Source organism: Lolium rigidum, chromosome 6, assembly GCF_022539505.1.
Source record: "Lolium rigidum isolate FL_2022 chromosome 6, APGP_CSIRO_Lrig_0.1, whole genome shotgun sequence".
NCBI lineage: Eukaryota > Viridiplantae > Streptophyta > Magnoliopsida > Poales > Poaceae > Lolium > Lolium rigidum.
In genome coordinates, this window is record NC_061513.1 from 101,126,302 (window position 1) to 101,149,559 (window position 23,258).

The window sequence follows — 23,258 nt, forward strand, 5'->3', positions numbered from 1 at the left end:
TTTGTTTCTTCTTGGATGAGTCCCTTTTGGATAACCTTTTCTGTAATCAAGGTGTTGTATTTGGTGGTGGTTTAGGTCCAGCTGCTAGGAGTGATCGATTATTGTGGCGGAGTATTTTCCTTTTTCTTTCTTTGTTTTTTCCTTTTTGGTTGTTTGCATCCTTAATGTCTCAACTCGTTCTTGACATTAAGTTGGGGGGTCAAGCCAAAGAGAGAAATCAAAAAAATAAGCTAACAAATGATTTAATGATCAATGATACGATCCGCCCATGTAGTGTGACCGTACCATATGTCACTAGCTTCGTCCCGCCAAATACTTTCACACCATGCAATAGATCGGAGATGCGAGACTTAGAGACACGGTAGAACAAGGAAACCTCACATCCGAAAAGGATCTAGAGTGCAAAATCGCAGAGGGAATCCACCGCCGTCGTTGCTTGGATCTTAGAGGCTTTGGCATCGATCTTCGTCATCATCATCACCTTCACCATCTTCATTTATCCTGTTGTAATCCTAAACCCTATTGTGGATTTTTCACTTGTATTCATTCTATCCCTCATATTCCACCCATATAATGATGATGTTATTTTCCTCCATGTGTGAGTAGTCCTATTTTTGGGGGAAATAACGAAACCTTAGCAACATTATAAAATAAAATAAAGATTTGTGTTTGTCTTCTTTTGAAATATATGTGTGGTGGCCTTCTTTAATAACGATATGTGTTGTCGACCACATAATATTTGTCTTTGGGCATTGGGGGAAAACATCATTTGTACGTAGTTGGAGGAACATGGGAGTTAAGTAGGTGGCATCATCAACCGCCTCCACCAACTATGTATAAGACTGCTCATAGTGGGAGTAACATAGGTAGTAACATCACACACCCCAAAACATTTTGGTGATATGGCATGCCAATAAATGAAAAAAAAGAGTGGGGTGGTACTAGCTATGTTACATAACATCACACTTCTGAAGACAAGATGAGTTGACAATCTAATATAACATGCATGATACCACATATATGTAACTACCCACTATGAAGGTAGTAACATAGGGTAGTAACATGGCATGTTACTACACTATGTTACTCTCCACTATGACTAGTCTAACCCAAGAGTTAATATCTATAATCATAGGGAACCTTTAATTACTTAGGATTTCAACCAAGGGCTAGGGGAACTCGTGGTGATTATGAGGGGCATATGTTAGTGCTACTAAGTGCACATTTATGTGGACCTCATCGTATACACACTACAATGGCTTCATAATATCTTAATCAAATACTTCATAATATGGTAGTGGTGAGTCTTCAACTCCTTGAGAACGTCGTTATCGAGTTTCAAGTCCTTTACATCGCTCATGTTGTCTCTTCTCTGCATTCACTTTTCAAAATTAGCTACATACACCATGTGCACTTGCAGACATCACCCGGCGGAGGTGACACCTACCCCGCACCCCCAACCCTAAGTTCCTTCCTCCAACGAGCTAGGTTGGCCGACCCTCTCAATCTCCCTCTTTTATGGTTTCTATCATGCAGTTGAGGTAAGGTTGAGTGGGTAATTGACTTGACTAAGCAGTAATATAAATCTCAGCTAGCTGAGAATGAGGAAAACTGGATTATCACCATATACACATGCCCTTATCATCACGGTCTGGTATTAATATATTTCCTTTCATCGAAAAGATGTAGATCTTTTAGGATCCTGTCGTTTTTTTTGTTTTCGTCAGTGTGGTTTCAGATTTGACTCCTTTTCGATATGTGGATCATATTTGACAATGGTTGATTCTCTGGTAAGCTTGTCCTTTCGAGCCTTACCACGACTGCAACAAACTTTGCTTGGCTCCGTGATAGAGGAACAAGGGACGGTGGCGCGCTTTCGGTTCGCACTGATGCCTGTACTCGTCGCTAGATGGTCTAAAGACTGAATTATAATTTTTATTAGTTTAAGAAATTTTACAATTACTATAGATGATTATCGATAGATCAGTAGACTTTTTTTAAAAAAAAATGTTAAGGTAAACACACGCACAATGCATCGGTGCACCCACAACTGCACAGCTTCTTAGGGCATCTCCAACCGAGCGACCCAAACGAACGCGCTGGGCCGCCGTTTTGGGCCGTTTGGGTGGCCGCCCGGACACGCGGACAGTGCCCCGCGTGTCCGTTTGGGTCGCACGCTGCGCTCAACGCGCGGACGCAACGCAAATTCAAAAAAAAACTAAAAACAAAATAAAAATCTAAATTTAAACGATATTTGATTAAACATATGCCCTATTTTAGGCAAATTTGTACATAGCCCTATTTTGGGCAAATAACTAACAAAAGAAGCCCTCTATACGGGCTTTAAATTTAAACTAAAAACCCTAAGCTAGGGTTTGGTCGACGCGGTGGCCGCCGGTGCGCCGCCTAGGCCGTGTGGGCGTCGTCGGCGTCGGCGTCGACGACGTCCCCGGGCGGCGAGACACTGTTGTGGCTCGACCGCGCCGGGGACTCCGGCCACGGAGACCACATGGCGTCCTTCCAGATAGAGTGGGGGTCCGGAGCCACCCGAGGAAGCGGCGGCGCACGGAGCAGCGCCTCCTCCCTGAGGCGCTGCTCCCTCTCCTGCCAGGCGTGGCGCCTGGCCTTCTGGCGCCGCTCCTCCTCCGCGCGGCGCCTGCCCTCCTGCCGCCGCTGCTCCTCGCGTCGCTCCTCCTCCGCGCGACGCCTGGCCTCCTCCCGCCGCGCCGCTTCCTCCTCCTCCCGTCGCGCCTGGGCGTACAACTCCCAGGCCTCGGCTTCCTCCACCGCCTGCCGGGCCGCCTCCTCCATCTCGGAGGTGCGAATGGCCGCATGGAGGTGCGGCCATTTCACGTCCTCCTCCGCCGTTGAGATGAGCAGCGCGGCGCGGAGGTCGGGGTCCTCCTCGGAGGACTCCAGCTTGGGGTGCAGCAGCAGCGGCGCCGGTGGCGGCAATGCCGCGCCGCCGTGGGCGGCCTCTCCGATGTGGAGGCCGCCGCGGTTCCCTTCGGCCCGCAGCGCCGGCGGCGGACACCGGATGCTGCTGGCCTCGTCGTCATTGGCTCCGGGAGCGAACACTCGCTTCAGGGCCATGGCGGCGGTTGCGCTCGGGGAGTGGAGTGGGGACTGGATTGGAGGGACAGATCCCCTCCAGTCCACATTCAATAGCCTCCCCGATCACCGACAGGTGGGCCCAAGGAAGACGAGGCGCCAAGCGCCCGGACGCGACCGAACGGCGCGTGTCATCCGCGGCCACGCAAACCTAGCCCAGATTTGGGCCGGGTTTGCGTCGTTCCGAACACCGCGGCCATCCGCATTTGCGGTGCGTCGCCGCGTTGGGCCGCTTTTTTGTCCGGCTGGACCCATCAAGACGCGCGGGCGCGGGATGGGTCGCCCTTAGAGCATCTCCAGTCGCGTCCCCCAAACGGCGTTTGGGGGATGGCGGACAAGAAATGGGGAAAATCGCGTTCCAGTCGCGTCCCTCAAAGCTAAATAGCGCCTCATTTTATGTCCGGCGTCCCCGGTAGAGACTCTGTGCATAGAGTCTCTACCGGGGACGCGGGACACAAAAACAACGCTCACATGCATGCATGCAGCTCCTAGTCCCCACATGCCATTCTCTTTCCCCACACTTTCTCTCACCTACTTTTCTCATATGGGGTGGTCCCTTCTATTAAAATGCATACATCCGGACGCTGTTTGAGGGACGCGGCTGGAAAGAGCCTCTTTTTTGTACAGATTTTTTATCTCTTTTTATCCGATACGGTCCCAAACGTGCTCCAAATTATTTGTGCCGGACGGTTTTTTAAGGAACGTGACTGGACAATGGAGATGCTCTTAGCACTACCAGACACCCGTCGCCCCGTCGGCCTCTCAGTCTAGGCTACGAGAAAACCGTTTTCGATACGGACCCGAGGCGACCGACCGAGCCGACGAGGACGCGAGCGGGATGCAGCAGGCGCTGGGCCTGGGCCGCGCGTGCAGCCTCGGCCATTCCAGCCGCCGCAGCACGGCCACCACTCCTTCCCCCGCCCCTCCACCTCTCCCTCCTCGCACCACCAGCAAGAGCGGCGGCAGAGCCGTAGCCGTGCGCGCCGAAGCCGCCTCGTCGGCGCCGCGGACGATGGAAGCCACCAAGCGGGACGAGCCGACGGTGGTGACGCTGCGGCCCGTGGAGGCCACGCCGGAGTCCTTCGCGCCGTTCGGGCAGGTCATCGCCGCCTCCCCGGACGGCGACCAGTTCGGCCCCCACGACGCCCAGCTCGACCTCAGCCGCGGCATCCCCAGGTCACGCACACCACAACCACCCTCTCTAGATTCCGCACGAACCAGCCCCAGCCAACCAATCCTCTGCCACCTGGGCTAAACTGAAGATTGCGACCTCCGCTTTGGCAGGTTCTACATCATGAGACTGGAGAGCAAGCCGCTCAAGTTCTCCACAATCACGCACCACGCCGGCGTGACGCAGTGCCTGGGCTCCATCGGCGGCCAGGACTGGTACCTCGGCGTCGCCAAGCCTACCATCGTGGACGGGGCGGCGGAGCAGAGCGGCGGCAGGAGCCCCGTGCAGTCGCGCGCTGGGCATTACTACCTGCCTCCCGATCCGGCCGAGGTCTGCGTCTTCCGGGTCTCCGGTCCGAAGTTTCTCAAGCTGCACACGGGCACCTGGCACGCCGGGCCGCTGTTCGAGGCACACGCCGTGGATTTCTATAACCTCGAGCTCAGCGACACCAATGTGAGTGCTACGCTATTCAACCATTCATCAATACGGTCAGCGCTTCTGGAAGATAATCGTTGCATCTAGTAGATTATAGGTTATTTTGTCGAGCTATGCAGTGTCATTAAGTTATAAAATTCTATATATGTAGTGTCATTAAGATTGAGAATCTCAATTGCTTCATCGAGCAGAGGCATCAGTAGTGATCTTTAGCAGCAGTAGTGCATCGTGCATTTGATTGTAACATGTCATTAAAAGTTCAAAACCACAACACTAAGATAAGAGTTTCTTCTAGAATAGTTTCTATGAGGTTTTGTGAAACAGTTCATTATGTTTGCATTTTTTTTTGAGAGAGAATTGTGGCGCTTTATTGATTAAACAACATCATTACAAAGTATTTCCCCGATGCACTCCGGAATAACATCAAAAGAAATAGTATTACAAATAGAAGGCTCGCTACTACGAGCTAAAAAGGTATGCGCCGCGCATTCACCTTGCGTCCAACATGTTTGAATGAACAAACAGAAAACTCTGAGGCGAGACGTTTGATATCACCCATCACAGAGCCTACAAGAGATCGATTCCTCGCTGGGGCTGAAATCTTCTGAGTCGGAGAGACAATCTGGTGGCAGTATAATGTGTCTGAAGCCATGATCCCTTGTGAACACAAGAGTTCTCCGAACCGCGTAGCCTCTGAAAGTTCAGGGGAGATAATGCCATATATCCATTCTCTGCAAGCTTGTGTGAGGGTACCTGAGTGGTCACGCACCACAACACCCAAGCCCATTCGATTATCGGCCTTGAACACAGCGGCTTCTGCGTTCTTGCAAACCAGACCGGCAGGTGGTGGAGTCCAACGTGGACGGAAGGAGGAATCACACCTGTTAGCTGCCGAGGTTTTGAAGCAGTACCGTACTATGTTGTACACAAATGCCGTGATCTTGCTAGCTATCCGCACTGGTTGCAGCCGGTCATGTCCGTTTCTGGCATCTTTTCTTGTGTGTCCAATTGGTGCCAGCACGTGACCACCATTGTGGTCACCTGTATAGGAGACACTCTATCCACGAACTCGAAAATCCACTGTTTCATATCCGAAGAGGAACCCCTTCTGAGCTATCTGAACATGCTCTTTCACTGCATCCCAAACCGTCCTAGCAAATGGACAGAATAAGAAGATTTGGTCCACTTCTTCCGAACGCCCACAGAAAACACATCAATCTTCTGCTGGGATCTTACAGTACTGGAGCTGAGCCCAGTTGGAAGGCAATGGTGAGCCATTCGTCATAGCACTGTGTCCCAAGCTTTATCTTAACATGCTCTTTCACCACTTCCCAAGCCATGATGTTTGCATTTTTTGTGCATTTTTTACACTTTGCAAACCTAAGTTAATTGGCTTATAGCAAATATAGAATGTCAGGCACTTCATCATGAGTTTGTAATTTTATACTAGTATTTCACTTAGCAGTCTACATGTCTTTTAGGCATCACTTTACTGTTTCGCGCTGCCGTGCATAACTTTAGTCCCTCATACTCCTATATGTATTTCAGCTGAGTAGTGAATTAACTTGGTATGTTGTCTATCTAGTGAATCAACTTGGTATGTTGTGAAAACTCATAGCTGAATCGGCAACCACCTCAGCAGAAACCTTGATATGTTGTCTATCTAGTGAATGAACTTGGTTCTCTTTTATTTCTGACTTCAGTTTGTGTTTCTTAATTGTTACATGTCTATAAAGCTTTCACTTAGTCCATATGCTACTGCTGCGTAGAGCGGTATCTTGTCTTAAGTGAATTATTATTGTGAGCTCAGCCTGACTTAACTGCTAGTGTATCCAGAGTCGGAATCCTGATAAAACTCTTGTACAAGTGCATTATTATTGTTCAGCTGGAATTGGTAACCAACTTATCTCTCCTAGATTGAATAATGTATGTAGAGTTGATAGCTACATGGAGCCCAGTTTTTTTTAATAGAACTGGTGCTCACCTAATCTGTAAAATAACTTGATCTTATTTAGACCAAACTCAGTATTATGTGCCTAAAAAGATTCGACCGTGTAGTTGATCAACTGGAAGTGTACAGTTCTATTCTGATGGTAACCAACTTGTCTCTCCTAGATTGAATAATGTATGTAGAGTTGATGGCTTCATGGAGTCCAGTTTTTTTGATAGAACTGGTGCTCACCTAATCTGTAAAGTAGCTCGATCTTATTTAGACCAAACACAATTTTGCGTGCTAAAAAGATTCGACTATGTAGTTGATCTGCCAAGTTTGCTTGGTATCTCAAATCTTCCAGGATGTGATGATGTGAAGCTTGCAAAGATATGCTACTTTACAATTCCACTACCAGTATTGGGCTTGAGTTAGATGTTGCTAGTTGAGTTGCAATCGTTGTAATCTTGGGCTTAATCTGAGGCTTTTCCGTCATTTGGATGCGCTACAGTTCTAATCTGATGCTTCTTCCGCAAATATTCGCAGGTTGTGGATCACACCACGCACTATTTCGAGAAGCAGGATGGTGTAACCTTTGTGATCGAGGACTGAGATGGCCCAGGCACGAAGCTGGAGTCGACTGCACCGGGCGCGCCCACAGGTCGTGTTCGTGACCACATGGCCCGTATGTAAATATAATAAGCCACGTATTCTAATGAGTACAGTGTAATACAGTAATGTGAGTACAAGTTACAACCCACGTATGTCTGACATCTCGTTAGTCTGCTGCTTCTTCAGTCTGTTTTGTTGCTCGAAGCCGAATTGGGCTGCGCCTGCCCAAAACTGGAACGAGGTTCGTTCCGGTACCCAGCGGCAGCCGGTCGATTGGTGCACGCCGCGAGGCACCACATGGCGCGCGGCCGCCATGGACACGGAGGCTAGGCCAGCGCGACCAGCCGACCACCGCTGGCACGATGGTTGTGTGCAGCTCCCCTCGACACCAACACGCCTCCGCCGTCGTCGCAACAGCGTTGGGTGCTTTGTTGGTCACAGCAAGCAAACACAGCACCCATGCCGATTGGCAATTACTACCCGCTGCTCACAATTAATAATTAACGACTTTATTAAAGCGCACGACGCGCGAGGTGGCGACACGGGAGGCGCCGGACACTGCCCAAATTCCTCCGTCTCCGACTGCCTGACTAGACACCGAACAATCAACCGCTCTTTTTAGTCCTTTTCTCCCCGTCCCCCACTCGCTCCACTCCACTCTCCCCACGCCTGCCTGACGAGCCCCTATTCGTCTCCACTCTGATCGGCCAAGTGCGTGCCCCGGCGAAGAAGCTCTCGAGCGCCGCCGACCGATCGTCGTCCATGGTGAGGTCCCAGTCTCTCGACAGCTACTCCTCCGTCCAGGACGTCACCTACAGGTTCCAACTCCAGTTCCACCGACGCTTCTTCAGTTCCCGTCGCCTGCCTGTTGTGATCGATCTTTGCATCAGGGAACTCATATATATGTTGTGCTTCCTCCCTGGCTTGGCAGCTGCGGCTACTGCGGCTACGCGCTGAACCTGAGCTCCTCGGCGCGGGACACGGCCACCATCGGCTACTCCAAGTACGGCAAGCAGATCAGGAAGGGCGTCGTCGCCTTCCACGCCGTCGACGAGGCCCGATTCACGCTGGCCGACGAGGTCACCTGCGCGCCCCACTTCCGCCCGGGGCGCGCCTGGTCATGGTCATGGGGCCTCTTCAGGAGGAGGTCCCGCCTGCTCTGCCGCAAGTGCGGCGCCCGCATCGGCGTCGCATACCAACAACAGGACGACGGTGAGGACTCCGCCGGTCTCTCCGCGTGCAGCGGCGGCTCGGACGACGACCTGCGCACGAACTCAGCTGACAGCGGCGCGTCGAGGCGGAGGAGCTACGTGATCAGGATCGGCGCGCTGCAGCCCTCCTCGGACGATTTCACCGCTGTCCCCTTCTCCCTATGACGAGCATATACGGCGGTGCCAATTGACTCTGGCAGTGTATACTGTATACCGCGAGTACTGTTGCTGAATTTTGTTCCTCTGTTTTGGGCTGTTTGTACTAGAAGAGATGCATGTAAATTGGATCTGTTTAGTAGTGAAGTTTCACCATGGTTACAGTTTTGAATCACCTTGTACTGAGTACTATGTATCAATGGCTTAATTCCTGTGTGGTTTTTCCTGTCCATGGACACCAGTTTCTGACATGAAATTCTAGGTGGACATAGGACAACTATATATTTCCAGTTTTTTTCGACATTGATTTAATAAGCCGACTTGAAAGGGGAAAAAAAAAATCCGAATATGAACCATGGTTGTGCTTAACAATATCAGTTCTTCTATGCAGCCAACTCGCTAGGAGTTAGGAATTTGGAGCACAGTCTGAAGGTTTGCAGTCAGGACTCCAGGTAAGTCCATGCAATTAGTACCTCAGTTAGTCAGTCGGATGTCATGGCGAGTCCTCGCCATCCGACTAATCCAAAAACTTGGATATGCAAAAGGCCAGTCATTCTCTTTCTGTGCAGTTAATTAGTAAATCTGGAAAGTTGCACTGCTCAAACAATCACTATCATTATCATATACAAGGAGCTCTTTAGCTGCTGCAGTACACTTGCCAGGTTTCCCTATTAGCTATGAAACATACATACAATTCAAATAGGGATAACTGAATAACATGTTGTAATAATAAAATCAAACGAAGAAGAATGTAAAAAAAAAAAAACAGTGAATATGACTTTCGTGGTTTGCTATCGTTTTGCTTCTAGTGGCTATTGAGGTGGCATTGGTGTGTCCTTCAAAAAATGTCTGAATATTATTAACGCTTGTCGAGGCCGGTGCAGAGGCACCTCATGCCCTGCACCTGCTACGGTGACGAGGGTTAGTCCTTTGTAAACCTGACTCCAACCCCCAACCTGCAAAACAAAGAGGAGTACTCAATATCATACTGGAAACAGTTCTTTCTCAGCCAGAATTTTCTCGATTTAGTGATAAAGCCTTTTAGTAAACCGACCTTTCCATGGTCATACCAAGGGTACCAATTCATCAGCGTTGGTAGCTTCAGAGCACTTATCGAGTATCTTGTTGCAGTTACAGGAACTACTGCATCAGTATCCCCACTGTGAAAAAAGTAAAATGCATGGTCAATCATTATCCTAGGTCATGATCATACAATAGATTATTTTGCAGCAACCAGAAATTATTTCAGAATTTGGTAACGAGGAATTTTCATTCCTCTTCCTTCCCTGAAGGGGGAATAGTCAAAAAATGTTTGGAGAAGATCTTCACTTGTACAATAGGTCGACAACAATATAAGATGGAACTAATATACCGCAGTTAGGGTCGAACATAACACATAAAGATGAAACAAGACAGTCTCCATGTTAAGCTGCCTAAACCATGTACTAGACATCCTCAAATAAAACTTAGTAGATGGCTCTGTCATGCAAAATATAGGAGCTCTCAAATAAGCAAGTGCTGGGCCTTCTGGCGCTAACCTGAAAACCCATATCTTCATACCAGCTGCAATTAACTCGTGGTAAATAGGAAGCATAGATTTGGGGGAATCCGCCCAGTACGGACCGACAATATCACTGCAACAAATAGATAAATGAGTAAATATATGCTTAAAATAAAGGGAAGAACTTTAAAATGTATTTTTCAGTCAAAATAATAAAAACCTGCAAGTTTGCCAAGGGTATTGAATTCCAGTAATGTTAGCGTGTAACGCCATCTGCACTTCTGGTAGATTGTAGTAAATATTTGAATATCTTTCGGTGCAAGGATCATAAGCTCTAGACAACCAAGGCTGTAAAAAAGTACCATAAGCTTAAATATAAAGTAAATTTAAACAATAAAATTGAACAATACCTAGTTATATACATTCAGCCATTCAATCAAGTGGAAAATAGCAATTTTAGGCAGATAAATAAGAACCAAAAACGGAACAAATAGTTCGAGAGTGATGCAAGTTACTGTAGCAAATTTAGTTATCTTTCATTTTAACATAGGTATCAATCTGAAGTAAAATACTTGATACAATTATACCCAAATTCAAGCAGTGTTAATTGCCACAGGTGCATGGATGCACTCTGTACAAACACGCAAGCGGAAGCCTCTGAAAGAAAATGCAAAACCACCTGATTGAAAGTAGTCATCACCAAAATGTAAATTTCATGAACACATTGTATTTCACCCATTACTTCATTTGTAATGATTTTCTGTATTTTGGTTCCTATTTACTAGAACACTAGCAATTTTACACTTTATTTCTTAACCACCTTGAGAGTTGAGACTGAACTATTTGCTCATTATCCAGCCTGAAATAATGGTGAACCATTGGGGTGATAGTAAATCAATCTCGACCGTTTACCCCGTTTCATCTTCTCTAGGTTTATATGCATTTACTATAAGAAATCATGTCTCAAAGTAACATAGCAGTGCCATGCTTAACAATCTGATGTTTAACCAGCACTTTATGTTCGACATTGTACTGCTGCCTGCTCATAGAATACATACTCCAATGATCTTGTAAGCAACTAGTTACAATAATAATGTACCATTAAATTTTGATGTAACAACTGGAACTAACAAAGTTACAGCAGGATCAGTTTTCAAGATTTAGAAGATAAAATACTTACATAGCGTCCTCCGAGGCCAAGTTTGAGAGAGGCTGTGTTATTGCAGGGCTTTGTATAGAGACTGTAAGGATCAATATTGCCTTCTTCGGCACTAGCCAGGTTCAGGTTCTTGGCACATTCAGGAGAAGGATGCGTTGCGGAATCAAAAATGCACGTCGCCTTCAAGTTGTGGTAAGTGCTATCAGAGATCAGACCATGGCTCCACCAGTACTCAAATGTGCCAAGATAGTCGTGGTAGTCATCCGTAACCGCATTCCCCACCTTCATGATCAGGAATGGTATGTTTTCAGAGGCTAGGGTACATAATAAAACTTGTGCAATCAAAACAGGGATTTCAAATATTCACCACGAATCCTTTGAGGTTAAGTATTGGGTTCTGAATGCCCTTGTTCTTTTCGTAAATGATCTTGGCTAGTTGCGGAACATAATGGCCTGAAAATATCACACATGACAAATAGCTTGAGTCTTCCTTTTAGCAAAAAGGCCAGAACAGCAAATTCAAAACTCAGGCCCCCGTTTGGAACAAGGTTTTTTTTTCCACCAATTCATGTAGAATATTTTGCAAAATTCTTGCATTTAAAACAGGCCTTTATAGCATACAATATATACCTGCATAGCTCTCTCCAGCAATGTAGAACTCCCTGTACTTGTACTGTGGGAATCTGTCCAGCCAATTCACGAGAAAAGCGTAGGAATCCAGTGCTACAAGACAAAAATAAAATTCCAAGGACAGGAAGTTGGTAACAGAATTCTGAAGAATCAGTGTCACTGGACAGCATTGCACAGAAATGTGCATGAATCAGTGAGCAGTTACCTGTCTTGGCATCCCCCGCGGTGTACAGATCCACCGACGTGTTGGAGTAGGAGAAGCCCACTCCGGCCGGCGACTCCAGGAAGAGCAAATTGGCCGCTGCAACCAAAAGCAACATTAACACACTCACTCACACTGAAGAAAAATTGGGCCACTTCCGATGATACACTGACTGGACTGGAGCCTATCTGCTGCTGATAAGCTGGAGCTGAAGAAGAAGACGCACCCTTGTTCCAGGAATTGGGGTTGAGGTAGAGCGTCTTCCCGTCCGGCCTGATGCGGAACGGGCCGACCTCCTCCGACGCGCCGTAGCCGACGGAGGAGCAGCCGGGCCCGCCGTTGAGCCAGAGGACGAGCGGCGCGATGGGCCCGGCCGCCGGCTCCGCCTCGACGAGCCAGTAGAAGAGCGCGCGGCCGCGGGCCTGGTTGACCGTGACGTAGCCGGAGTACTGCGAGAAGGCCACATTGGGCGGCTGCCCGGGCAGCTGCCGGATCCGGTCGCTCTCCTGGTCGGCCAGGGCGGCCGCTGACAGCAGCAGCGCCAGCAAAGCCGCGAGCTCGCGAGCCATTGGGGGCAGACAGAGCAGCAAGCTCCAGTGGCTGGAGCTGGACCGGCTGTTGGCCCCCTGCGCGCGCAGCGGCACACTATAGTAGTGGGAGCCTGAGCTGAGAGCTGAGCTTGTTTGCGCTTGCTCAGTACGCAAAGCTTCTTCTGCCTGCCGCAGCCACTGGAGAGTGGAGACTGACAGCGGGAGAGGAGCTATAAGAAATTCAGGGCCGGCACGCACCAAGAAGTCGGGATTGCTTGCATGGATTTCAGCTGCAGGGCAGGGGATTTGGTTCTCGATCCTTACGCCAGCGACAGCTCAGGTCAAGGGACCTCGGCTGCGCTGGGTCCCCTCGACGGAAGCGCTAGCTGAAGGAATGGTGGTGGCGGGCGGCCGATCTCACATTCTCATTCCTTCTGACCGGCGCGCCCCACCGAGGCGCGCGGTGGGTACGGGGGAAGCAAGTAGGAGATGAAAATGTGCCAGGATTTTTTGCTCCGCGTGATGCGATGATTGACTAGCAGAAGTAGAGTACAGCTCAGGGGCGAAGGAGAAAGGGAGAATCAGATCGTGTACTTGGCTCAGTGGATTTCAAGACTAAATTAGGTGCCCTTCGTGCTGCCGGTGCTGTGTGCAGTGTGCTACAGATCGGTGGGCATTGCGTTGCGTAGTTAGCGGCGCAACGACGCGGAAAGTGGCCCGTCGGCAATAGTATAGTGGCGGCGAGCGTGGGTTTGTGTGACCGGAGGTAGACGAAGCTGGAACGGGCACATGGGGGTTGGAGGGAAAACGGGAGGTGCTGGCGCGCGGCAGCCAGCGGCGAATAATAATTCACTCAGGAACGCATCTGTCCGCTGTTCGCCGCGGCAGCTAGCGGTGGCCGTCGTGCTCGTTCACGCGTTGGGCGGCGACACGGGCGCGGCAGTGAGCTGTGCTCGTTCCTCTGTCGTTAACCACCGTCTCTCTTATGGTGCTCGACCGACATGGACAGTCCGAGACCCGCTGGACGGCTGGAGCGGATAAACCAGAGCCGGTGGACGGCAGACGGCAGTAGGAATCTGCCCTGCCGCCACTGTGATTAGCAAAAGGGCTTTGGAGACGCTGTGATGATGGCGAGCGGTAGTACACTGCAGCGTCGGAGGCTCCCCAAAAGAATAACATGCTGACTGCCGCATGATTGCAGCGCGCACACGCAGAACAGAAAGCAGAGATTGCTTGGGGGAAAGCGCTCACGTTTACGCGCGCATTATATTCTTTATAGGCTTCCATCTTTTCTAGCGCACCGTCTGTGTCTCTCTCACTCACGTTAGGCTCTTCTGTCTACAGCGCCCAACAACGAACCTCATGTCATGTGGGTGGGTGCGTGTGTCGTTGAGAGATGAAATGATGTGGCCTACGTGCGTGCAGGCCCTATGCCAAGTTTGGTGCCCGTAGCGACGTGTCGACGTACCAGCATGCTCTTCAGCGTCACCGTGTGTGGCATGATATACGCTCAACAACTGAACTAGTTCGACGCGCTGACAAGCGGATCTCGGATGCCATCAAACACTGAATCAGTATGCCCTCCGTACAGTTGCGGAGCGAGGGATTGAAGTGGACCGGGTCGGAGAAATAAGTTCTACTGTACTTTTTTTTTAACAGAAAAGCTAACGTATTCAACCAAAAAGGTCCATATCCTCTGGGTTCATGTTGATCTCCTCTTTTTTTCTGATGTAGCAAATTATATATCCTGACCAATATCAATCCTTGTGGGAGGATAGGAGCCTGGTCTTGTAATGATCTTTTGAAGCAATATATTCAGAAGGGTCCATATCGATTCAATTTGCATATTTCATCAAGTATAACTACAAAATGACTAAAAATAATTAGAATATACAAGATAAAGCTACATTTTTATAAGATAGTATCATACCATTAAGTTGTATCAATTTGGCAAGTCGAAACTGTCGAGGAAACGTAGCATAATCTTCTTGTCATCATTTTTTTGCAAATATCTCGTTGTCAACATAGCTTGTTCGTTATCCTGTAACATTGAAATGGAAATTAATCTTCAGCAATCTCTTACACACTACTAGTCACTAGACAAGTACACCTAGAAAATAAAACTGACATTTGAAGTAAAAGGGGAAATCAAGGGGGAGACTCGTATAGGATCTCTACTTTTGGTGAGATCCTAGGATCTACACATAAAAATCATATTTAAAAATTGTGAAAAATCTGAAACTTCTATACAACATACCTACGGGCTGTTTCTACAAGTCCAAGAAATTTTTTGCTTCAAATTTGACATACAGTTAGAGAAACAAAAAATACAAATTGTACAATGAATAGTGTCAGTTTTGGGTGAACACTATTCACACGCAAATTTATCCTTTTTGGTTCTCTAAGTGTAGGTCGAATTTGAAGCTGCAAATTCTTGCTCTCCATATGTAACATAGATGTGTATTGTCACCTTTTTTGAGAATATTTGAACATGTCTTGCCTTTTCAAAAATAAATGATCTCATAGATCCTATATAATGGTAGATCGTACCCAAGTCATGCCCGGGAAATCAACCTCCTGCTGTTGTTGTTGGTGTGCCCTCTTTCTAGAGCCTTTTGCCTATTTTTCTTGCTAAGCTAGAGCCCGTGCCGATGTTTCTTCCTCCTCCACTTGAATCCACTCAGCTTCCTCGTTGGCGTCCATTGGAGCAGGGAGGGCAGACGCAGGGAGTGGTGAGGCAAACGGGCACGACTCGATCGGGGCCTGTTTTCTTTTTGCCTCGAACTGAGCCAGTTTGGTCGACCATCCTCGACCCCCTACTGGCTCCGCATGTGCCTCCGTACCCTGGGTGTTGGGTGGCTTGTATCAAACACTTGATCAGTATGCAAAAGTACTATCACCAAATTGGATATACATGGCATCTAGGGAGATGCGTTTGAGACCCATATGCCGAGAATAACCCGGCCTATGAGATCGGAGATCACGTGAATTAGGACCTAGGAAAAAAAAACCAAATCAACTATGTTAAGAGAAACTTTTAGTAGTCCCACTCTGATGCAGATGTAACTCTCTCATAGCTATAGTAAGGCATGTTGAGATGTGCGGCTCTTAATGAGCAAAGAGGGTGTCCTACAAGGCAATCTGAAGGAACACACATATATGAGCAACACTGATACAGTGTGGGAGAATTGGGTGAATCTCTAGCAAGTTCATGAAAGACTGGGGAGTATGATTTGTAAGCTCCACCCGAGGAAAGCCTATGGAGCTTAGTACAATACCGACATTAAGTGAAACTTGCTGCACAAGGCTAACAATACAAGACATACTCAATTATTCAGTTGTAGTCAAGCGTAGCTCCTTATCTAAGTGGAAGTTTAACTTAACAGTCTCCACTAAAGTGTATGTATATTAATTGGTGATTGAAACTAATGTGCCTTTGAGATCTGGTAGGGGATTTGTCGGATGTAGATGGGCGGAAAGCAGCCCATATAGCCTACAATTTTTGAAATCTCAAGACCCATCACGTGAGGGCTTGGAGATAATTTTAGGGACTAAAGTTTAGTCCCATATTGCTAGTTGCGAGGGAGTCGGAGCTGTTTATAAGGGTTGCTATTCTAGTCCTTGCAAGTTAGTGCGAAGAGAATGAGTCATCGCGCACTCTGTAACTGAAAGTGCATGGAGATCCCATGTGTGGTTTTGGTAATTGATGACAATCCCCTATGGACTAATGTTTGCATTGAGTTATATTTGTAGGAGTTATCCATAGGCAATGCTTGAACCATATGTTGGATTCAAGGTTGCAATAAGGAGAAATTGATGAATAATATCAAGTGTCTTGAAGATGAAGATGAAGTGAGCCCGCAAGTTTAACTTCAAGACATCAACATGATGAAGAATGAAGAAATGAAATGCAAGTTCAAGATGAACCATCTCGAAGAGATCATTTACTTGAAGCTTGACATTCATATGGTGATCATGGATATGTTAAGATGCGCCGAATAAGAATCTCTCCCATGGTAGATTATGGGGGAGCAATCCACAAGATTTCTTCATGCAAGCACTATCAAGAAAGGCGTTTGATGACCCACAAGTATAGGGCATCGCAACAGTCTTCGCGGGAAGTAAAACCCAATTTATTGATTCGACACAAGGGGAGCCAAAGAATACTTGAAAGCCTTAACAGCGGAGTTGTCAATTCAGCTGCACCTGGAAACAGACTTGCTCGCAAGAGTTTATCAGTAGTAACAGTTTTATAGCAGTAGCGAGTAGTGAAATAACGACGACGAGTGGAACAAAGACAACAGTAGTGATTATAGTAAACAGCAGGATTAAAATAATGTAGGCACAGGGATGGATGACGGGCGTTGCATGGATGAGAGAAACTCATGTAACAATCAAAGCAAGGCATTTGCAGATAATAATAAAGCGGTGTCCAAGTACTAAGCAATCCATAGGCATGTGTTCCGTATTTAGTCGTACGTGCTCGCAATAAGAAACTTGCACAACATCTTTTGTCCTACCAGCCGGTGGCAGCCGGGCCTCTAGGGAATCTACTGGAAATTAAGGTACTCCTTTTAATTGAGCACCGGAGCAAAGCATTAACACTCCAGGAACACATGTGATCCTCACATCATCGCCTTCCCCTCCGGTTGTCCCAATTTCTGTCACTTTGGGGCCTCGGGTTCCGGACAGCAACATGTGTATACAACTTGCAGGTAATATCATAAAACAATGCATATCATCATGAAACAATAACATGTTTAGATCTGAGATCATGGCACTCGGGCCCTAGTGACAAGCATTAAGCATAACAAGTTGCAACAATATCATCAAAGTACCAATTACGGACACTAGGCACTATGCCCTAACAATCTTATGCTATTACATGACCAATCTCATCCAATCCCTACCATCCCCTTCAGCCAACAGCGGGGGAATTACTCACACATGGACGGGGGAAACATTGCTGGTCGATGGAGAGGCGTCGGTGGTGGTGATGGCGATGATCTCCTCCAATTCCCCGTCCCGGCGGAGTGCCAGAACGGAGTTTCTGGTCCCGAGATGGAGTTTCGCGACGGTGGTGGCGTACTGGATGGTTTCTGGCGACTTCGACTTCTCTCCTCACGTTTTTAGATTGAAACCCTTAAGTAGTCCAGAGGGGGGCGTCAGAGGCTGGCCGAGGGGGCCACACGCTAGGGCGGCGCGCCCCCCCTCCAGGCCGCGTCTGCCTGTTGTCTGGGGGCCTGGGCCTCCCCCAGGTCTGCCCTTCTGGCTCCGTGATTCTTCTGGAAAAATAGGCCCTTTGACATAATTTCCGGGGATTTTCCTGAAAGTTGAATTTCTGCACAAAAACGAGACACCAGAGCAATTCTGCTGAAAACAGCGTTAGTCCGTATTAGTTGTATCCAAAATACACAAATTAGAGGCAAAACAATAGCAAAAGTGTTCGGGAAAGTAGATACGTTTTGGACGTATCAACTCCCCCAAGCTTAGCTTATTGCTTGTCCTCAAGCAATTCGGTTAACAACTGAGTGCGATAAAAGAACTTTCACGAACACATTTGTTCATATGATGTAAATATTCTCATGACATGGACAAGTACTTAGGCAATTCATAATAAGATACATGCAAATAAGATCATCTAATAGCTATGTCAATCATGGAAAAGGTACCAACAAATTAATAATAAGCATCATGAATCATGTCTATCAGCAGGATTGCAATGTTCATAAAAGGATATGATAAAGTGATATCTCGCTTGCCCGTATTTGTACAGCAAAACATAAATGCTCGGGCACCTCTGAAGTTCATGGAAAGACTAGAAATAGAGATTGTCAAAGATAAAAGCATCAAAGTTATACCACAGTTAATCACATTTTGGGACAAGCATATTATACTAAGAATGACAGTTGTGCTCTCAAGAAAGTGCTCAAAGAAAGGATGGTGACACAACATGAAAGTAAAAGATTGACCCTTCGCAGAGGGCAGGGATTAACATGCGCTAGAGCTTTTCATTTTTAAAACAGGAGTAAAACTATTTTGAGAGGTGTTTGTTGTTGTCAACGAATGGTAATGGGTACACCAACTACCTCGCCAACCAGACTTTCAAGAGCGGCTCCCATGAAGGACGTTATTTCTACCAGCAAGGTAGATCATCCCTCTTATCTTTTGTTTACACACGTACTTTAGTTTTATTATGGGTGACACTCCCCCCAACCTTTTCTTACACAAGCCATGGCTAACCGAATCATCGGGTGCCTTCCATCAATCTCATACCATGGAGGAGTGTCTATTTGCAAAATTAAGTTTCTTACTGATGAATCAGAGCAAAACATGTGAAGAGAATTATTAATGAAGTTATTAGTTGGGGCTGGGCACCCCGTTGCCAGCTCTTATTATGAAAGTCTGTCAAAAGTAAATGACAAGGTTGAAAGATAAACACCACATACTTCCTCATGATCTATAAAACATTAACACAAATTGAGAAGCATTTTGAAGGTTTAAAGGCAGCGCATGAGAATTTACTTGGAATGGTTTGAAATGCCATGCATAGGTATTTATGGTGGACACTTTGGAATAACTTGGTTTTCAGGGATTTGGAAGCACGAGCAGCGTTCCCGCTCAGTACAAGTGAAGGCTAGCAATAGACTAGGGAACGACAATCAAGAGAGCGACCATCGTCATAATCATGCTTGCGGCAAAATAAATTAACGGAGGCATAAAAGTGATACAAGAACTCGAGGCAAAGTAAATCATCGAGGCTTAATTGACTTTTGTTCAATCATATGCATGCGTGAGCATGTTCCAAGTCGATTCAAATGAATTATTCGGAGGAGGATACCACAATGTCATACCTATTTATGAATAAAACAATGCAAGCAAACATCCATGACATGCTACTCATATTAATAAACTGGAGCTAAACATGAGAGATCATGAACTACTAGACTTTCTTAAATGACATATACCTCACACGAACCAACTAAGCATGCTCACATGGATGAGTATATGTACAAAAATGAAAACTAATAGAGTTCATACCAGCCTCTCACCACAGTCGAATTGTCGTAGATCGTCATTATTGCCTTTCACTTGTGCAGCTTGAATAATATGGAATGAAAACCACGCTCCAGCCACCGAAGACCATTGAACTCCAAAATGAACTTTACAAAACCAAAGAAGAACAAGAAATATTTTTTGTGTTTTCGAATTGGAAACAAGAACAAAAGGAAACAAGCAAACAAAGCAAAATCTTTTTGGATTTTCTTATAGCAAACCAATGATAGCAAATAAAGCAAAATAAAAGCAAGAAACTAAAATAAACAAATGGTGAAGAGAAACAACAGAAATATTTTTGGTCTTTTTGTGTTTGAGGAAAGAAACAAAGCAAAAACAAGAAAATGAAAACTAGAAGAGTCACATAAACACAAAGCAGCAGGAATTCGTCAAACTTGAAAGCAGTACAGTAATCAATTTTTAAGAAATTCTTCCGCTGCCCAGCTCGAAAAGTGTTCAACTAATGAAAGTTAGATAACAACCTGGGGAACATGCACAAAAATTGGCTTCGCAAAATAACGTTCAGGCTGTTTTTGAGAATTTTTTTGGTATCAGTACAGAATCTGTTTTCAGGCAGCACCTTCCCAAATATCATCTCCCTCTTATTAGAAAACCACTTAAAGAAGCTAAACAAATATATACAAGTATCAAGCAACTATAATATGCAGAGAATGAGTGATGCCGGTATACCTCCCCCCAAGCTTTGGCTTTTGGCCTAAGTGGGGTTTAACCCCAGCGAGGGTCAGGGTTCCTCGTCGGTGGATCATACATGGCGTAGTCATAATATGGTCCCGGTGCAGAAGAAAAGGGTGAAGGCTCCACATGCCCAAAATGTTGATGCGAAGAACTTGCTGCATCGGATGACGAGTCGAGGTGTTCCTCGGCCTCCTCCGTGTCGTCTCTTGCATGATGGTCATCTCCCTCTATGTATGCATTCAGTTCACCTTCCTTGACTGACCAATCCCTCCTGGAATCAAGGTTAAACAGAACAGGTGCAGGCAATCCTACTAATTTTTCAGTTTTCTTAGTTGTTCTCCAAGTTTTCTTGTAAAATGTTATCTTGTAAGACAGGTTACTCAAATTAAACAAATCAGAAACAAACTCATGTTTAATCATGGAGTCTATGTCAAGTTTCTCTACGGAAAGATGAATATCAAGATGGTGAGGCTCTACACCATGCATAGGTAATAAACGAGAAGCGATGAGACCTCCGCAAATTCCTCCCTTCTCACGGTTAGTAGCAAGTCTATAGGCTATCAAAGCTCCCAAATTATAAGTCCTATCACCTTGCAATGCAGCAGCTAAAAAAGCTAAATCCTGGATAGATAGCTTACTTGCATTCTTCCTAGTAAGAACGCACTTGGTGATGAAATAAGCAAAGTAACGAATAGCTGGGAGTTGAATACTACTGATTTTACCACCATCCTCTGAGAAGCTTCTTCCTTGACAAATCATCTTGTAGAGACTCAAGAGCTCCTGCGGTAGTCCCCTTATCTTCTCGCATGATCCCCATTGCGGCACTCTAATTGCTGCACAAAAATCATCGAAAGGCAAGTTGATAGTTTTATTATAAATTTTGTACCGAACCATGGGGTTAGATTGAGACCAATTGAATTCAAAATCCTGCACTACAGACATAGTCAATTTTGCATATTGGCATGGTTCACCAACAACAAAATCATCCAACCCTGCACGGGAAATTAGATTTTGAACATCTCGCAAAATTCCTGCACTTCTCATAAAATCTATGCACGGGTAGTAAGAGGGGTATACTCCCTCTTCGTGGCGAACTCTCATGACCTGTTGGACCTCCAATTCTTGTTGGTTTAGTTGATGCCTATTCCACTCCATTTTCTGAAATTTTTAAACAAACATTACAAAATTTGGCTTGGTGACATATAATTGAGGGAAACTACTATAGGAACTTGCTAGAGTACTAATCATGCATCAAAACTAGTTTTTACAACTTAGAACAAGCATGCAAGCTCACTAAACATGTTACCTATAGCAGCAAAATATTCAATATATACTCAACCAAACAAAATTCTACTTGGATAATCGAAGGAGTCACATACCGGAGAGCAAATGTGCCAAATTTCAGACAGAAATCTGGGCTGAGCAAAGAGATCGAGAAATCTTGAGCTCTTGAGCAGAGACGCGAGTGAGAGAAAACTGGTGCGAGTTTTTTCGGGAGAGAGAAGAGAATGGGAGGAAGAGATGAAGTGGTGGGGCAAGGAGGGGCCCACACACTAGGGTGGCGCGCCCCCCTTGCTGGCCGCGCCGGCTCGTGGGTGCCACCTCGGGGTGCCCCACCGGTCATCCCCGGGTGCTCCCGTGTGCCTCTTCGAAAAATAAGACCAACGGTATAATTTTTGTGAATTTTTGAAAACTTTGAAAAATGCACATTTCTGGGTATTAAATTTATTATTACTGGGCAGAAAAAGATTTTGAAATCTCTAATTAACTAAAGAACTTTGCAAAACAAAAGTACTACAGCAAGTAGAACAAGTGGAGGAAGAAAGAGATGTTGTTTACCTCCTCTATGCATATAAAAAGTATTTGTTAACAAGGTTGATCAAGTCTTGCCACCAAATAAATTTTACATAGCATAAGAAGAAATAAACCTCAAATCAATCATGTTACCTTGAATTGTATTGATATGGATCCAATCATAATATTTTGGTATTCTTCTTTTGGTTCATATATAGCACAATCAATAGCTCCAACTTTGATAGTTCTCACATTAGAAATGGTAGTAACTCCACATAATTTATCAATCCTCTTGGGGAAATAAATAGTATGCTCCTTGTCATCAACATTGAAAGTAACTTTTCCTTTATTGCAATCAATAACAGCCCCTGCGGTGTTAAGAAAAGGTCTCCCAAGAATAATAGACATATTATCATCTTCAGGCATTTCCAACACAACAAAATCAGTTAATATCAAGCAGCTTATTAGTAACTTGAACAGGAACATCCTCACATATACCAACATGAATAGCAAGAGATTTATCAGCCATTTGCAAAGATATATCAGTTGGTATCAACTTATCTAAATAAAGTCTCTTGTAAAGAGAAAAAGGCATAACACTAACACCTGCTCCCAAATCACATAGAGCAGTTCTAACATAATTATTCTTAATAGAACAAGGAATAGTCGGTATACCTGGGTCGCCCAATTTCTCTAGAACTTTGCCATTGAAAGAGTAATTAGCAAGCATAGTGGAAATCTCCTCGTTAGGAATTTTCCTTTTGTTAGAGACAATATCTTTCATCTACTTTGAATAAGGAGGCAATTTAATAGCATCAGTCAAAGGGATTTGCAAGAATAAAGGTTTCATCCAATCGCAAAATTTATTATAGTGTTCTTCTTCCTTTGATTTTAGTTTCTTAGCAGGAAAAGGCATTTGCTTTTGAACCCAAGGTTCTCTTTTATTACCATGTTTCTTAGCAGTAAAATCTTCTTTAGTATACTTTTTATTTTTAGCATGCTTTTCAGGTTCATCTTCAACCTCTTCTTTATCAGAAGCTTCATTCTTATCATTATCTTTATCA

General features: G+C 45.8%; 3 protein-coding genes across 3 annotated transcripts; 2 read left to right on the forward strand and 1 right to left on the reverse strand.

The window, feature by feature from the left end:
• The first annotated feature begins 3,949 nt into the window (after positions 1 to 3,949).
• On the forward strand, positions 3,950 to 7,335 carry LOC124663031. The gene is made up of 3 exons (XM_047200792.1): positions 3,950 to 4,287; positions 4,396 to 4,735; positions 7,194 to 7,335. Exons 1-3 carry the CDS (start codon positions 3,950 to 3,952, stop codon positions 7,257 to 7,259), a joined length of 744 nt encoding a protein of 247 aa, XP_047056748.1. The 3' UTR covers positions 7,260 to 7,335.
• A 664-nt stretch (positions 7,336 to 7,999) lies between these two features.
• LOC124660422 (uncharacterized protein At4g08330, chloroplastic-like) lies at positions 8,000 to 8,643 on the forward strand. The gene is made up of 2 exons (XM_047198233.1): positions 8,000 to 8,077; positions 8,191 to 8,643. Exons 1-2 carry the CDS (start codon positions 8,022 to 8,024, stop codon positions 8,633 to 8,635), a joined length of 501 nt encoding a protein of 166 aa, XP_047054189.1. The 5' UTR covers positions 8,000 to 8,021; the 3' UTR covers positions 8,636 to 8,643.
• Positions 8,644 to 9,227: 584 nt separating this feature from the next.
• LOC124660423 (serine carboxypeptidase-like 27) lies at positions 9,228 to 12,687 on the reverse strand. The gene is made up of 9 exons (XM_047198234.1): positions 12,345 to 12,687; positions 12,122 to 12,217; positions 11,917 to 12,009; positions 11,654 to 11,739; positions 11,308 to 11,568; positions 10,348 to 10,475; positions 10,165 to 10,260; positions 9,681 to 9,786; positions 9,228 to 9,582 (listed from the first exon to the last, which is right to left on the reverse strand). The coding sequence occupies exons 1-9, from the start codon at positions 12,685 to 12,687 to the stop codon at positions 9,439 to 9,441; spliced, it is 1,353 nt and encodes a 450-aa protein (XP_047054190.1). The 3' UTR covers positions 9,228 to 9,438.
• Between the last annotated feature and the right edge of the window lie 10,571 nt (positions 12,688 to 23,258).